Genomic DNA, 18,686 nt, shown 5'->3' with positions numbered 1-18,686 from the left:
CTTATATACTTCCTCCCTCCTCTGTCTCAGAATCTGTCTCAGTTCCAGGTTCCTTATTTACTTCCTCCCTCCTCTGTCTCAGAATCTGTCTCAATTCCAGGTTCCTTATCTACTTCCTCCCTCCTCTGTCTCAGAATCTGTCTCAGTTCCAGGTTCCTTATCTACTTCCTCCCTCCTCTGTCTCAGAATCTGTCTCAGTTCCAGGTTCCTTATCTACTTCCTCCCTCCTCTGTCTCAGAATCTGTCTCAGTTCCAGGTTCCTTATCTACTTCCTCCCTCCTCTGTCTCAGAATCTGTCTCAGTTCCAGGTTCCTTATCTACTTCCTCCCTCCTCTGTTTCAGAATCTGTCTCAGTTCCAGGTTCCTTGTCTACTTCCTCCTCATTTTTCTTTTCCACATGGTATGATTCATCTCGTCCTCCTCCATCCACTTTCTCTTTCTCCTATTTTCCATCTGTTGAAGATGGACCGTCATCCCCTGCTTCTCCAACCTCCTCAGCTTTATCCGGTGCCTCATCCTCCTTCTCTCTCTCTCTCCTTCCCCTCTCCAGACTTCATTTCTTATTTCTTCAGGACCAGGTTCTCCAGACTTCCCTGTAGCTTGGTCTCCAAGCTCTTCTCACCAACCACACTGTCTGAGTCCTCCTCTGTGGTTTTAGTAATATCTTCCTTGTTATCACCTTGTTCCTCTGTGGTAATCCTCTTAGTATTATCTTCGTTGTTATCACCTTGTTCCTCTGTGGCTTTAGTAATATCTTTGTTGTTATCACCTTGTTCCTCGGTGGTTTTAGTAATATCTTCGTTGTCATCACCTTGTTCCTCAGTGGTCTTAGTAATATCTTCGTTGTTATCACCTTGTTCCTCTGTGGTTTTAGTAATATCTTCGTTGTTATCACCTTGTTCCTCTGTGGTAATCCTCTTAGTATTATCTTCGTTGTCATCACCTTGTTCCTCTGTGGTTTTAGTAATATCTTCGTTGTCATCACCTTGTTCCTCTGTGGTAATCCTCTTAGTAATATCTTCGTTGTTATCACCTTGTTCCTCTGTGGTTTTAGTAATATCTTCGTTGTTATCACCTTGTTCCTCTGTGGTTTTAGTAATATCTTCGTTGTTATCACCTTGTTCCTCTGTGGTTTTAGTAATATCTTCGTTGTTATCACCTTGTTCCTCTGTGGTAATCCTCTTAGTAATATCTTCGTTGTTATCACCTTGTTCCTCTGTGGTTTTAGTAATATCTTCGTTGTCATCACCGTGTTCCTCGGTGGAGTTCTCAGCTACTGCAGTCTCCTCCTCTTCACCTTTTTCTCCCTCTGGACTCTCCTCTGTGTCAGTAGATTTACTGTCCCCCGTTGGCTTCTGAAATTAATTTTACATTAGCAAATGAATATGATTATATTATCGTAAGTCTTTCAGACGCAATATGTTGAACATTCAAACAGTTGGAATTGTATTTGAGCTATAGATAATATAGAAAATAATGTACACTTTTTTATTAAAAGCCTGAAACTTGGTACACTTGTACAGTGGTAAGCAATATATGCAAGTACGAGGTGTGTCTAACCTCTTCAGAGGTCAGGTCACTCTGTGGAGAGGTGTGATTAACCTCTTCAGAGGTCTGGTCACTCTGTGGAGAGGTGTGTCTAACCTCTTCAGAGGTCAGGTCACTCTGTGGAGAGGTGTGTTTAACCTCTTCAGAGGTCAGGTCACCCTGTGGAGAGGTGTGTCTAACCTCTTCAGAGGTCAGGTCACTCTGTGGAGAGGTGTGTCTAACCTCTTCAGTGGACAGGTCACTCTGTGGAGACAGGTCTGCATTCTCTAAAGGGCCTTCATCAGTCTGCACCTCCCCGTCTGCATCAGAGGAAGGAGGTGTTGCTATTAACCAACAGCACAACACTGACACCTCATGGTATTAACACAGACACAGACAGTACACATAGTACACACATTATTCATGGGGAAAACCAGCCCTTCAGACAGCACAGCTCATAGGAGTAGATCAGGGCTGCCATTTGGGCTGAAAATAAGACCCTGGAATGTGGCTTTAAAAACATAGTATTTAGATATTATCTCATTATTAATATATATTTAGATATTATCTCATTATTAATATATATTTAGATATTCTCTCATTATTAATATATATTTAGATATTCTCTCATTATTAATATATATTTAGATATTATCTCATTATTAATAACATATATTTAGATATGATCTCATTAATAACATATATTTAGATATTATCTCATTATTAATATATATTTAGATATGATCTCATTAATAACATATATTTAGATATTATCTCATTATTAACATATATTTAGATATTATCTCATTATTAATAACATATATTTAGATATTATCTCATTAACATATATTTAGATATTATCTCATTATTAACATATATTTAGATATTATCTCATTATTAACATATATTTAGATATCATCTCATTGTTAATAACATATATTATCTCATTATTCAAATATTTAGGTATTATCTCATTATTAACATATATTTAGGTATTATCTCATTATTAACATATATTTAGATATTATCTCATTATTAACATATATTTAGATATTATCTCGTTATTAACATATATTTAGATATTATCTCACTATTAACATATATGTAGATATTATCTCATTATTAACATATATTTAGATATTATCTCATTATTAACATATATTTAGATATTATCTCATTATTAACACATTTAGGTATTATCTATCTCATTATTAACATATATTTAGATATTATCTCATTATTAACATATATTTAGATATTACCTCATTATTAACATATATTTAGATATTATCTCATTATTAACATATATTTAGATATTACCTCATTATTAACATATATTTAGATATTATCTCATTATTAACATATATTTAGATATTATCTCATTATTAACACATTTAGGTATTATCTATCTCATTATTAACATATATTTAGATATTATCTCATTATTAACATATATTTAGATATTATCTCATTATTAACATATATTTAGATATTACCTCATTATTAACATATATTTAGATATTATCTCATTATTAACATATATTTAGATATTACCTCATTATTAACATATATTTAGATATTATCTCATTAATAACATATATTTAGATACTATCTCATTATTAACATATATTTAGATATTATCTCATTATTAACATATATTTAGATATTACCTCATTATTAACATATCTCAGTAAAAAATAACATTTGCACACAGTTTTACAATTGCATTGACACTAATTCTGTGTTTTTTGAGTAATTTGTTTAAGATTCGTACATAGAATAACATTAAAGGCTCTAGTAAACTAGACAATTACATGCTTGTTTTAAGTACTTGATGAGCAAGGATTTTAATTATAACAGAGAAATGTAAAATAAATAAATGACCATCATAAAATTAAGTGTTATATATATTATTATTAAACACCCCACCCCCCCAAAAAAAATAAGTCAAAACCAGTTTGACAAAAATGTTGCTTTGCAGATTAGACTAGATTACCAAAGGCATTTAATGCATTTTAAATGCTCAACTGATTGAAGTTTAGCAGCAAAGATGAGACAGCCACAGCAGTAATGGGTCTTCTTTGAATATTTTATGGAAATGTTTTGCATTCATTAACACTAGCTATTCCTCCCAACCAACCACACAGACACACTGTAAGCAGTAGAGTTAACATGACTACAAACTCTGAACATTTTAATGTGATTTAGTATGGGGAATGGAGGGGGGGGGGGTGTCTCATAAAAATGCTAAATCAAATTAAATACAACATTTAAAAAATATATATCTCCCCTTCATTAAATCCATTAGATTTGGCTGGGCATTGAAGACTGGATGACTAGGTACTTTGGTGTCTGCTTCCCTCAGACAGACATAGAATACGTTCCAAACGGCACCCTATTCCCTACATAGTGCACTACTTTTGACCAGGGCCCATTGGACTCTAGTCAAAAGTAGTGAACTATGTAGGGAAATAAGGGGTTGCGAATTGGGAAACAGACATACGGTTCAACTACAGAGCTTCTCAGTGTAGTCAAGATATCAGACCCTGGCTAATTTACATAGCTGGGCTGCGCTGGTGAAGTCATTATCTGTTGAAAGCAGGGAATACCGGACAGGAGCCATATTCTGCTTATCTGCTAAATTGATGTCACTGTATTTCACTATGATATGAGCTACAGGGTTAATTTGGTTTTCGTAGGAAAACCTATGATAAAACTTTCTGTCGATCCTCAGTATATTTTGACAGTTAAAACCAACACAAAAAAAAATGGTTTTAAAAAACAAACAAGTTTCTCTGACAAACAAGACGGTTGTGTCAACAACACCCGAAAGAGCAGTTTAATGGAGATGAACAGGAAGTGTAATCCATTCCATTTCTTTACTAGGCTTTGGTGTTGCTTTGGTTTCCTTGTCTAATGCCTTTAACCACACCGCCAGGTAGCAAACAAGACGGTTGAAAACCCCTGAAGACACCACCGAGACAACCACTGATCTTAACACCACCGCCAGGTAGCAAACAAGACGGTTGATAACACCTGAAGACACCACCGAGACAACCACTACTCTTAACACCACCGCCAGGTAGCAAACAAGACGGTTGAAAACACCTGAAGACACCACCGAGACAACCACTACTCTTAACACCACCGCCAGGTAGCAAACAAGACGGTTGAAAACACCTGACGGCATCACCGAGACAACCACTACTCTTAACACCACCGCCAGGTAGCAAACAAGACGGTTGAAAACACCTGACGGCATCACCGAGACAACCACTGCTCTTAACACCACCAGGTAGCAAACAAGACGGTTGAAAACACCTGAAGACACCACCGAGACAACCACTACTCTTAACACCACCGCCAGGTAGCAAACAAGACGGTTGAAAACACCTGACGGCATCACCGAGACAACCACTACTCTTAACACCACCGCCAGGTAGCAAACAAGACGGTTGAAAACACCTGACGGCATCACCGAGACAACCACTACTCTTAACACCACCAGGAGTTACCAGATCAGCGTGACAGGCAAACCTCTAGTCTCTTAATCCCCTAACCGACCTTCAAAGGGTCATCAGAAACCTTTGCTTTCTGAATGGAGAGATGAAGGGGATCACATTAAGTCCTGTTTTCTGTCTGCCATGTTGTCTAACGTCTAAGACACTCCTCACTGTAACATGTAACAGCAACACTAATGGCACCGGATTCACTATATAGTGCACTACTTCTGAGCTGGGCCCATAGGGCTCTGGTTGAAAGAAGTGCACTAGGTAAGGAATAGGGTGCCATTTGGGAAACTCAAGTTTCTCCTGCTGTACTGGGGGACGCAGCCTAGCTAACTCAAAGAATGCTAGCTACTGTTCACCTGATGTACTGGGGGACTCAGCTTAGCTAACTCAAAGACTGCTAGCTACTGTTCACCTGATGTACTGGGGGACTCAGCTTAGCTAACTCAAAGACTGCTAGCTACTGTTCACCTGATGTACTGGGGGACTCAGCCTAGCTAACTCAATGACTGCTAGCTACTGTTCTCCTGCTGTACTGGGGGACTCAGCCTAGCTAACTCAAAGACTGCTAGCTACTGTTCACCTGATGTACTGGGGGACTCAGCCTAGCTAACTCAATGACTGCTAGCTACTGTTCTCCTGATGTACTGGGGGACTCAGCCTAGCTAACTCAAAGACTGCTAGCTACTGTTCTCCTGATGTACTGGGGGACTCAGCCTAGCTAACTCAAAGACTGCTAGCTACTGTTCTCCTGCTGTACTGGGGGACTCAGCCTAGCTAACTCAAAGACTGCTAGCTACTGTTCTCCTGCTGTACTGGGGGACTCAGTCTAGCTAACTCAAAGACTGCTAGCTACTGCCTACACTCTGACTACACCCTGCCTACTGTACACTAACTAACCCTGCCTACTGTACACTGACTACACCCTGCCTACAGCACACTGACTACACCCTGCCCACTGTACACTGACTACATCCTGTCTACTGTACACTGACTACACCCTGCCTACTGTACACTGACTAACCCTGCCTACTGTACAATGACTACACACTGCCTACTGCACACTGACTACACCCTGCCCACTGTACACTGACTACATCCTGTCTACTGTACACCGACTACACCCTGCCTACTGTACACCGACTACACGCTGCCTACTGCACACTGACTACACCTTGCATACTATACACTCTGCCTACACCCTGCCTACTGCACACTGACTACACCCTGCCTACTGTACACTCTGACTACATCCTGCATACTATACACAATGACTACACCCTGCCCACTGTACACTGACTACACCCTGCTACTGTACACTGACTACACCCTGCCTACTGTACACTGACTAACCCTGCCTACTGTACACTGACTACACCCTGCCTACTGCACACTGACTACACCCTGCCTACTGTACACTGACTACACCCTGCCTACTGTACACTGACTACACCCTGCCTACTGTACACTGACTACACCCTGCCTACTGTACACCAACTACACCCTGCCTACTGCACACCGACTACACCCTGCATACTGTACACTCTGCCTACACCCTGCCTACTGCACACTGACTACACCCTGTCTACTGTACACTGACTACACCCTGCCTACTGTACACCGACTACACCCTGCATACTATACACTCTGCCTACACCCTGCCTACTGCACACTGACTACACCCTGCCTACTGTATACTGACTACACCCTGCCTACTGTACACTCTGACTACACCCTGCCTACTGTACACTCTGACTACACCCTGCCTACTGTACAGGCAGTTAGAAACAGTTGAGTTCTACCAGGTCCCATCAGGGTTGATTCTACCAGGTCCCATCAGGGTTGATTCTACCAGGTCCCATCAGGGTTGATTCTACCAGGTCCCATCAGGGTTGAGTTCTACCAGGTCCCATCAGGGTTGATTCTACCAGGTCCCATCAGGGTTGATTCTACCAGGTCCCATCAGGGTTGATTCTACCAGGTCCCATCAGGGTTGATTCTACCATGTCCCATCAGTTTTGATTCTACCAGGTCCCATCAGGGTTGATTCTACCAGGTCCCATCAGGGTTGATTCTACCAGGTCCCATCAGGGTTGATTCTACCAGGTCCCATCAGGGTTGAGTTATACCAGGTCCCATCAGGGTTGATTCTACCAGGTCCCATCAGGGTTGATGCTACCAGGTCCCATCAGGGTTGATTCTACCAGGTCCCATCAGAGTTGATTCTACCAGGTCCCATCAGGGTTGATTCTACCAGGTCCCATCAGGGTTGATTCTACCAGGTCCCATCAGGGTTGATTCTACCAGGTCCCATCAGGGTTGATTCTACCAGGTCCCATCAGGGTTGATTCTACCAGGTCCCATCAGGGTTGATTCTACCAGGTCCCATCAGGGTTTATTCTACCAGGTCCCATCAGGGTTGATTCTACCAGGTCCCATCAGGGTTGATTCTACCAGGTCCCATCAGGGTTGATTCTACCAGGTCCCACCAGGGTTGATAAACCCCGTAGTGTCACTGCAGTGATACTACGGCTACAGGCAGACAGAAAATGGTTTCAGTTTCCTGGAACACTTTCTTCCTGCTTCGTAAAACACACAGAAATATGGTTGAACTTTAAAGCCTGATCACAACAGAAGTTCAGAAAACAACTGAACTTCATTGCCAACATCCTCGACCCCGTCTTTCACACAACAAAAAAAACACATTCCTACTTCCATTCCTTTTTCTATTGAGGGCCCGTCCATTGTAAAATAAGGAATTTATTCTTAACTGACTTGCCTAGTTAAATAAAGGTTAAATATATATATATTTTTTCAAAAATAAAACCCAAGGACAGAACGTAGGGTTGTATTCACTGTGACCTTGAATTGGAACAACACCTCTTGCTGTGAATAGAACCAGGTTCAGTGGCAATGCATTTTCATGTCAACTCAATTAGCACTTGAGAACCCAACGGACACAACAACATTCCATGTTCAATGGCATTTTCCCAACCAACTATTGTATAGAGAATGAATAACATTAACATTCAACAGAAAAGGGAATGGTAGGCCCCAGGCCCAAACCCTCCCTTAACCCGGACGACCCCGGGACAATTGTCAAGCTTTTTTAAACTCCTTCCTCCGCTTATCTTAAATCGGTGTCAGGTCAAAATCAGAAGTAAACATACACTGTTTAAAACACCTGGTTTTCTGAGCCACCTTTCCAATTGTTAGGATGTAAACACCTGGTTTTCTGAGCCACCTTTCCAATTGTTAGGATGTAAACACCTGGTTTTCTGAGCCACCTTTCCAATTGTTAGGATGTAAACACCTGGTTTTCTGAGCCACCTTTCCAATTGTTAGGATGTAAACACCTGGTTTTCTGAGCCACCTTTCCAATTGTTAGGATGTAAACACCTGGTTTTCTGAGCCACCTTTCCAATTGTTAGGATGTAAACACCTGGTTTTCTGAGCCACCTTTCTCAATTGTTAGGATGTAAACACCTGGTTTTCTGAGCCACCTTTCCAATTGTTAGGATGTAAACACCTGCTTTTCTGAGCCACCTTTTCAATTGTTAGGATGTAAACACCTGGTTTTCTGAGCAACCTTTCCAATTGTTAGGACATGTAAACACCTTAAAATCAGAGCTCCAGCACATGGTAGCTCCAGAACATGGTAGCACCAGCACATGATAGCACCAGCACATGGTAGCACCAGCACATGGTAGCACCAGCACATGATAGCACCAGCACATGATAGCTCCAGCACATGATAGCTCCAGCACATGATAGCTCCAGCACATGTAGTAGCACCAGCACATGGTAGCACCAGAACATGGTAGCTCCAGCACATGGTAGCACCAGCACATGTAGTAGCTCCAGCACATGGTAGCACCAGCACATGTAGTAGCTCCAGCACATGATAGCACCAGCACATGATAGCTCCAGCACATGGTAGCACCAGCACATGTAGTAGCTCCAGCACATGGTAGCACCAGAACATGGTAGCTCCAGCACATGGTAGCACCAGCACATGTAGTAGCTCCAGCACATGGTAGCACCAGAACATGGTAGCACCAGCACATGGTAGCACCAGCACATGTAGTAGCTCCAGCACATGGTAGCACCAGCACATGGTAGCACCAGCACATGTAGTAGCTCCAGCACATGGTAGCACCAGCACATGGTAGCACCAGCACATGTAGTAGCACCAGCACATGATAGCTCCAGCACATGTAGTAGCTCCAGCACATGGTAGCACCAGCACATGTAGTAGCTCCAGCACATGGTAGCACCAGCACATGGTAGCACCAGCACATGATAGCTCCAGCACATGATAGCTCCAGTACATGGTAGCACCAACACATGGTAGCTCCAGCACATGATAGCTCCAGTACATGGTAGCACCAGCACATGATAGCTCCAGTACATGGTAGCTCCAGCACATGATAGCTCCAGTACATGGTAGCACCAACACATGGTAGCACCAGAACATGGTAGCTCCAGCCGGGTGAGCCTCTCTAGTACCCGTGAAGTGAGTTCATAAACAACTGAAAAGTATTCATCTTTAAGAAGTAGTTTTCACATACAACAACAAAAAAATAAAATAAACATGGTCGATGTGATACAATGTCTATTTTGATTGGTCGATGTGATGCATTTATCATAGTCCAATCAGATTTCAGATGTGTCCCATGTAACACAGGATTATCAGGGAAATGGTTCTTCTTGCAAACCATTATAAACGTCTCTTAATACAACAATTATATTCATCTGACTATCCACAGTAATGGTATTATAGTGTGTAACCATTCTCACTGTGGTGTATCTTGACCACAGCAGAAGAGCTTATCGTTTTTTAAAAGACAAACATTTGCCTTTTCTGAGTATCAACTGCATTCAGGAGAGAGGTGGTGTGTGGGGGGAGGGGGGGGACGGGAGGACTTAACCAATCAAAACGTCCCCTGTGTTTGAGGAGGATGTTGTTCATGCATGTACGAGGAAGGATACAGAGAGAGAGAGAGAGAAAGAGAGTATATCCCGAATCGCACACTGCTCCCTATAAAGTGCACTACTTTTCACCAGAGTCCTATAAGTCCTGGTCAAAAGTAGTGCACTACATACAGTGATTTGGGACACAGACAGAGAGATAATCAGTCTGACGCCACACTCCTCCTCCAGAGCACCAGTTGAGGAGCAGTGGAGGGAGTATGGAGGGTCCTGTCTCTGGCTTGGAGTCATTATCCCAGAAAGGCAATTACCATGCCTCTCTCCCTCCTCTCCTCCTCTCTGTAGGGGGCCTTCTCTTCCCCCTCCCCTCTCCTCCTCTCTGTAGGGGGCCCTCTCTTCCCCCTCCCCTCTCCTCCCCTCTCCTCCTCTCTGTAGAGGGCCTTCTCTCCCTCCTCTCCCCGTCCCCTCCTCCACTCTCCTCCTCTCTGTAGGGGGCCCTCTCTCCCTCCTCTCTTCTTCTCCTCTCGTCCCTCTCTCGCCCTCTCCTGCCATATCCTCTTTCCTCTCTCCTTTACTCTCCTCCTCCTCTCCTTTTTCCTCTCCTTTCCTGGACAGAGACTAATGGCATCACACAGTACCAGGCCTCAGTGACAGCCAGCAGAAACACAAGAGAAGAAAGAAGAGAGGGAAAAGAGAGAAAAGAAGAGAGAAAAATAGAGGAGAGAAGAGAGAGAAACAAGAGAAGAGAAGAGAGAAGAGGAAGAGGAGAGGGAGAAGAGAGAGAGAGAGAAGAGAGGGAGAAGAGAGAATTGATGGAGAAGAGAGAGAAATAGAAGAGAGTGAGAAGAGAGGAGAGAGAGGAGAGAGGAGAGGGAGGAGAAGAGAGTGAGAAGAGAGGAGAGGGAGAAGAGAGAATAGATGGAGAAAAGAGAGGAGAAGAGAGAGAGAAGAGAATATAGTGAGAAGAGAGAATAGATGGAGAAGAGAGAGAGAAGGAGAAGAGAAAGAGAAGAGAGGACAGAGAGAGGAGAGAGGACAGAGAGAGGAAAGAGAGAGAGAAGGAGAAGAGAGAGAGAGAGGAGAGGGAGAAGAGAGGGGGGAGAGAGAGAGAGAGGGAGAAGAGAGGAGAGAGAGAGGGGAAAGGGATAAGAGAGAGAAGAGAGAGAGGAAAGGGATAAGAGAGGGAGAAGAGAGAGAGAGAGAGAGAGAGAAGAGAGAGAAGGAGAAGAGAAGGAGAAGAGTGGCGCTTGTCTTGTGTTAACATGGAATTTGAAAGAGTGTTTCCAGATGGAGGTTAAATGCTGATAAGCAAGAGAGAGAACTGGGCTTTTCAGCACCATGGACAGAGACAGAGACGGGGGCAGAGACGGGGGCAGAGATGGGGGCAGAGACAGGGACAGAGGCAGAGGCAGAGACAGGGGCAGAGACAGGGACAGAGACAGGGACAGAGACAGGGGCAGAGATGGGGGCAGAGACAGGGACAGAGACAGGGACAGAGAGATAGAAAGACAGGGACAGACACAGACAGATAGAGAGACAGAGACATAGGGCAGAGACAGGGACAGAGACAGGGGGAGAGACAGGGACAGAGACAGGGAGAGAGACAGGGACAAAGATGGGGACAGAGACAGAGAGAAAGTCATGGACAGAGACAAAGACAGAGAGAGAGAATGACAGAGACAGGAACAGAGATAGAGACAGACATGGACAGAGACAGGGGAAGAAACAGACACAGAGACATGGGCAGGGACAGAGACAGAGACAGACATGGACAGAGACAGAGACAGGGACAGAGACAGAGACATGGGCAGGGACATGGACAGAGACCGGGACAGAGACAGGGGAAGAAACAGACACAGAGACATGGGCAGGGACAGAGACAGAGACAGACATGGACAGAGACAGAGACAGAGACAGGGACAGAGACAGAGACAGAGACATGGGCAGGGACATGGACAGAGACAGACCACACTATTTACTGCAGCATTAACAGATGATGCTGTAACTCTGTCGTAACTCAGTTTATTGAGTTGAATTAAAATGTATTCAGTCTGTGAATCAGTCTGTGTTTGTTAACATCTCTCCAGAGATGTCTGTGTTTGTTAACATCTCTCCAGAGATGTCTGTGTTTGTTAACATCTCTCCAGAGATGTCTGTGTTTGTTAACATCTCTCCAGAGATGTCTGTGTTTGTTAACATCTCTCCAGAGATGTCTGTGTTTGTTAACATCTCTCCAGAGATGTCTGTGTTTGTTAACATCTCTCCAGAGATGTCTGTGACATTTGGCTGCACCTCTGGTGTCTAAAGTGGTTTCTGAACACACCGTCTGCCAGGGATCACTCTCTCTGAACAACATCCACAGTTATTAGAGACAAGGACTGAACATCCACAGTTATTAGAGACAAGAGATAAACAACATCCACAGTTATTAGAGACAAGGACTGAACAACATCCACAGTTATTAGAGACAAGGGATGTGCTTCAAATGGCACCCTGTTTCCTATATAGTGCACTCCATTGGACCAGGGCCCAGAGAGTGATGTAATGTGTGAGTTTCATGCGCTCGGTTATTGTTGGAAACGTTGCTGTTGCCGTAGCTACACTGTTGTTTCTTAGACCACCACTGCCCCCTGATGTTCACACTGGAGAATGCATTATATAAGATTGCGTTCCAAACATTACATCATCATCATTTTTAAATGAAGGTTATTCAATATGCAAGTGTCTGCTACCCACCGAGACACACACACTTAGGTACAGTCAGATACAGACCCACCGAGACACACACACTTAGGTACAGTCAGATACAGACCCACCGAGACACACACACTTAGGTACAGTCAGATACAGACCCACCTAGACACACACACTTAGGTACAGTCAGATACAGACCCACCGAGACACACACACTTAGGTACAGTCAGATACAGACCCATCGAGACACACACACTTAGGTACAGTCAGATACAGACCCACCGAGACACACACACTTAGGTACAGTCAGATACAGACCCACCGAGACACACACACTTAGGTACAGTCAGATACAGACCCACCGAGACACACACACTTAGGTACAGTCAGATACAGACCCACCTAGACACACACACTTAGGTACAGTCAGATACAGACCCACCGAGACACACACACTTAGGTACAGTCAGATACAGACCCACCGAGACACACACACTTAGGTACAGTCAGATACAGACCCACCGAGACACACACACTTAGGTACAGTCAGATACAGACCCACCGAGACACACACACTTAGGTACAGTCAGATACAGACCCACCGAGACACACACACTTAGGTACAGTCAGATACAGACCCACCTAGACACACACACTTAGGTACAGTCAGATACAGACCCACCGAGACACACACACTTAGTTACAGTCAGATATAGACCCACCTAGACAACACACCTAGACAACACACACTTAGGTACAGTCAGATACAGACCCACCGAGACACACACACTTAGGTACAGTCAGATACAGACCCACCGAGACACACACACTTAGGTACAGTCAGATACAGACCCATCGAGACACACACACTTAGGTACAGTCAGATACAGACCCACCGAGACACACACACTTAGGTACAGTCAGATACAGACCCACCGAGACACACACACTTAGGTACAGTCAGATACAGACCCACCTAGACACACACACTTAGGTACAGTCAGATACAGACCCACCGAGACACACACACTTAGGTACAGTCAGATACAGACCCACCGAGACACACACACTTAGGTACAGTCAGATACAGACCCACCGAGACACACACACTTAGGTACAGTCAGATACAGACCCACCGAGACACACACACTTAGGTACAGTCAGATACAGACCCACCGAGACACACACACTTAGGTACAGTCAGATACAGACCCACCGAGACACACACACTTAGGTACAGTCAGATACAGACCCACCGAGACACACACACTTAGGTACAGTCAGATACAGACCCATCTAGACAACACACCTAGACAACACACACTTAGGTACAGTCAGATACAGACCCACCGAGACACACACACTTAGGTACAGTCAGATACAGACCCACCGAGACACACACACTTAGGTACAGTCAGATACAGACCCATCTAGACAACACACCTAGACAACACACACTTAGGTACAGTCAGATAGTCAGATACAGACCCACCTAGACAACACACACTTAGTTACAGTCAGATACAGACCCACCTAGACAACACACCTAGACAACACACACTTAGTTACAGTCAGATACAGACCCACCGAGACAAACACTCAGTTACAGTCAGATACCCACAGACACTTAGACAAAGTGAGAGAGACAGAGAGACAGAGACAGAGACAGAGACAGAGAGAGAGAGAGAGAGAGTGTGAGAGAGAGAGACAGAGACAGAGAGAGTGAGAGAGAGAGACAGAGACCGAGACAGAGACACAGAGAGAGAGAGAGACAGAGAGAGAGAGAGAGAGAGACAGACAGAGACAGAGAGTGAAAGAGAGACAGAGAGTGAAAGAGAGACAGAGCGTGAAAGAGAGACACACTCTGGCTATACTGATAAATGACTAGGAATCCGATAGGGAATAAGCCACCCGATAGGGAATAAGCCATCCGATAGGGAATAATCTCTAACTACCCCAGTTGGTTTGAATCCGATAGGGAATAATCTCTAACTACCCCAGTTGGTTTGAATCCGATAGGGAATAATCTCTAACTACCCCAGTTGGTTTGAATGGCATCCGATAGGGAATCATCTCTAACTACCCCAGTTGGTTTGAATCCGATAGGGAATAATCCGATAGGGAATAATCTCTAACTACCCCAGTTGGTTTGAATGGCCTATCAAGATAAATGTTACTGTCTTCATGCCGTTAATACCAATAGTTGTATCTAAATCCCAGTCATTTATCACAGTGGCAGCTACAAACTGCTTATCTATCTACTGTAAATTTGTATCAATGCCAACTGGGGAGGACATCAGGGTGTGTGTGTGTGTGTGTGTGTGTGTGTGTGTGTGTGTGTGTGTGTGTGTGTGTACGTCATAGTCTGGAGGTGAGATTAGGCAGATCAGGTTCACACATTAACACATGAGTTACCCTAGGGCTCTGTCCCTAATGACACACGGTTCCCTATATAGTACACTACGTTCCACCAGAGTCCTATGGGTCACTACAGTCCATTGGGAAAAGTATTCAGACCACTTGACTTTTCCCACATTTTGTTACGTTACAGCCTTATTCTAAAATTTATTAAATCTGGGGTTTTTCCCCCTTATCAATCTACACACAAAACCCATAATGACAAAGCAAAAACAGGGTTTTTAGAATTTTGGGGGGGCAAATTGAAGAAAATTAAATACAGACATATTACAATTACATAAGTATTCAGACCCTTTACCCAGTACTTTGTTAAAGCACTTTGGGAAGTGATTACAGCCTTCAGTCTTCTGGTCTGATCACGCCCCCATAGAGCCCTGCTCTGACCACACCCCCATAGAGCCCTGCTCTGACCGCGCCCCCATAGAGCCCTGCTCTGACCACAACCCCATAGAGCCCTGCTCTGACCGCGCCCCCATAGAGCCCTGCTCTGACCACGCACCTATAGAGCCCTGCTCTGACCGCGCCCCCATAGAGCCCTGCTCTGACCGCGCCCCCATAGAGCCCTGCTCTGACCACGCACCTATAGAGCCCTGCTCTGACCGCGCCCCCATAGAGCCCTGCTCTGATCACGCCCCCATAGAGCCCTGCTCTGATCACGCCCCCATAGAGCCCTGCTCTGACCACACCCCCATAGAGCCCTGCTCTGATCACGCCCCCATAGAGCCCTGCTCTGACCACACCCCCATAGAGCCCTGCTCTGATCACGCCCCCATAGAGCCCTGCTCTGACCACACCCCCATACAGCCCTGCTCTGACCGCGCCCCCATAGAGCCCTGCTCTGACCACGCACCTATAGAGCCCTGCTCTGACCACACCCCCATAGAGCCCTGCTCTGACCACGCCCCCATAGAGCCCTGCTCTGACCACACCCCCATAGAGCCCTTCTCTGACCACGCCCCCATAGAGCCCTGCTCTGACCACACCCCCATAGAGCCCTGCTCTGACCATGCCCCCATAGAGCCCTGCTCTGACCACGCCCCTATAGAGCCCTGCTCTGACCACGCCCCCATAGAGCCCTGCTCTGACCACACCCCCATAGAGCCCTGCTCTGACCACGCCCCCATAGAGCCCTGCTCTGACCACGCCCCTAAAGAGCCCTGCTCTGACCACGCCCCCACAGAGCCCTGCTCTGACCACGCCCCCATAGAGCCCTGCTCTGACCATGCCCCCATAGAGCCCTGCTCTGACCACGCCCCCATAGAGCCCTGCTCTGACCACACCTTCAAAGAGCCCTGCTCTGACCACGCCCCCATAGAGCCCTGCTCTGATCACACCCCCATAGAGCCCTGCTCTGACCACGCCCCCACAGAGCCCTGCTCTAGCCACGCCCCCATAGAGCCCTGCTCTGACCATGCCCCCACAGAGCCCTGACCTGACCACGCCCCCATTGAGCCCTGCGCTGATCACACCCCCATAGAGCCCTGACCTGAGTCGTAGCTCTAGTGTCTCAGTCAGTTGTACCTCTAGTATCTCAGTCAGTCGTACCTCTAGTATCTCAGTCAGTCGTACCTCTAGTATCTCAGTCAGTCGTACCTCTAGTATCTCAGTCAGTCGTACCTCTAGTATCTCAGTCAGTCGTACCTCTAGTATCTCAGTCAGTCGTACCTCTAGTATCTCAGTCAGTCGTACCTCTAGTATCTCAGTCAGTCGTACCTCTAGTATCTCAGTCAGTCGTACCTCTAGTATCTCAGTCAGTCAGGGGGTCATTCCTACCGTTGTCCTGTGTTCCCAGGGAGATACTGAGACCACTCCTCCTCTTCCTGAGGATCATGAGTCTCTGCTGGGAGATCTGCCTGACGATGGACGACGTGCGGTCCGTATCATGCGCAGATATCTTGGCGTCTGCTGGCTCTCTGCACCGCCACATAGACTTACTGTGGTTCACCGTCAACTAGAGAGATATAGAATCAGTCAATCACATATTCATTTAGTCCTAAGAACATGTCACAAAGTGCTTTATATTGAAGAGAACTCTGGAATATTCTGTTGGTCTTGACGTTTAGTCGTATGGATTGATAAAGCAGGGTCAACATTAGATAAGTCAACTGTCTTGATGTTTAGTCGTAATGGATTGATGAAGCAGCGTCAACATTAGATAACATTAGATAAGTCAACTGTCTTGATGTTTAGTCGTATGGATTGATGAAGCAGGGTCAACATTAGATAACATTAGATAAGTCAACTGTCTTGATGTTTAGTCGTATGGATTGATGAAGCAGGGTCAACATTAGATAACATTAGATAAGTCAACTGTCTTGATGTTTAGTCGTATGGATTGATGAAGCAGGGTCAACATTAGATAAGTCAACTGTCTTGATGTTTAGTCGTATGGATTGATAAAGCAGGGTCAACATTAGATAAGTCAACTGTCTTGATGTTTAGTCGTATGGATTGATAAAGCAGGGTCAACATTAGATAAGTCAACTGTCTTGATGTTTAGTCGTATGGATTGATGAAGCATCGTCAACATTAGATAACATTAGATAAGTCAACTGTCTTGATGTTTAGTCGTATGGATTGATGAAGCAGGGTCAACATTAGATAAGTCAACTGTCTTGATGTTTAGTCGTATGGATTGATGAAGCATCGTCAACATTAGATAAGTCAACTGTCTTGATGTTTAGTCGTATGGATTGATAAAGCAGGGTCAACATTAGATAAGTCAACTGTCTTGATGTTTAGTCGTAATGGATTGATAAAGCAGGGTCAACATTGGATAAGTCAACTGTCTTGATGTTTAGTCGTATGGATTGATAAAGCAGCGTCAACATTAGATAAGTCAACTGTCTTGATGTTTAGTCGTATGGATTGATGAAGCAGGGTCAACATTAGATAAGTCAACTGTCTTGATGTTTAGTCGTATGGATTGATGAAGCAGGGTCAACATTAGATAAGTCAACTGTCTTGATGTTTAGTCGTATGGATTGATGAAGCATCGTCAACATTAGATAAGTCAACTGTCTTGATGTTTAGTCGTATGGATTGATAAAGCAGGGTCAACATTAGATAAGTCAACTGTCTTGATGTTTAGTCGTAATGGATTGATAAAGCAGGGTCAACATTGGATAAGTCAACTGTCTTGATGTTTAGTCGTATGGATTGATAAAGCAGCGTCAACATTAGATAAGTCAACTGTCTTGATGTTTAGTCGTATGGATTGATGAAGCAGGGTCAACATTAGATAACATTAGATAAGTCAACTGTCTTGATGTTTAGTCGTATGGATTGATGAAGCAGGGTCAACATTAGATAACATTAGATAAGTCAACTGTCTTGATGTTTAGTCGTATGGATTGATGAAGCAGGGTCAACATTAGATAAGTCAACTGTCTTGATGTTTAGTCGTATGGATTGATAAAGCAGGGTCAACATAAGATAAGTCAACTGTCTTGATGTTTAGTCGTATGGATTGATAAAGCAGGGTCAACATTAGATAAGTCAACTGTCTTGATGTTTAGTCGTATGGATTGATGAAGCATCGTCAACATTAGATAACATTAGATAAGTCAACTGTCTTGATGTTTAGTCGTATGGATTGATGAAGCA

The 18,686-nt window shown here is 44.4% G+C and overlaps 1 protein-coding gene across 1 annotated transcript in view; it reads right to left on the bottom strand.

Moving 5' to 3' along the window:
• Positions 1–436: 436 nt before the first annotated feature.
• The window catches only part of LOC149984291 (uncharacterized), a 27,223-nt gene continuing 8,973 nt past the window's right edge, over positions 437–18,686 (bottom strand). The window contains exons 7-9 of the mRNA XM_090230621.1: positions 16,854–17,031; positions 1,561–1,847; positions 437–1,355 (exon numbers count right to left, since the gene is read on the bottom strand). Of these exons, the coding sequence (XP_090086747.1) occupies positions 561–1,355; positions 1,561–1,847; positions 16,854–17,031 (1,260 nt within the window). The 3' untranslated portion in view covers positions 437–560. The remainder of the gene's footprint in view (positions 1,356–1,560; positions 1,848–16,853; positions 17,032–18,686) is intronic.

This window comes from Oncorhynchus mykiss, chromosome 3 (assembly GCF_057628025.1).
Source record: "Oncorhynchus mykiss isolate SJ-2025 chromosome 3, ASM5762802v1, whole genome shotgun sequence".
Taxonomy (NCBI): Eukaryota; Metazoa; Chordata; class Actinopteri; order Salmoniformes; family Salmonidae; genus Oncorhynchus; species Oncorhynchus mykiss.
The sequence above is the reverse complement of the archived record's forward strand: the minus strand, read 5'-3'. Positions and strand labels throughout refer to the sequence as shown.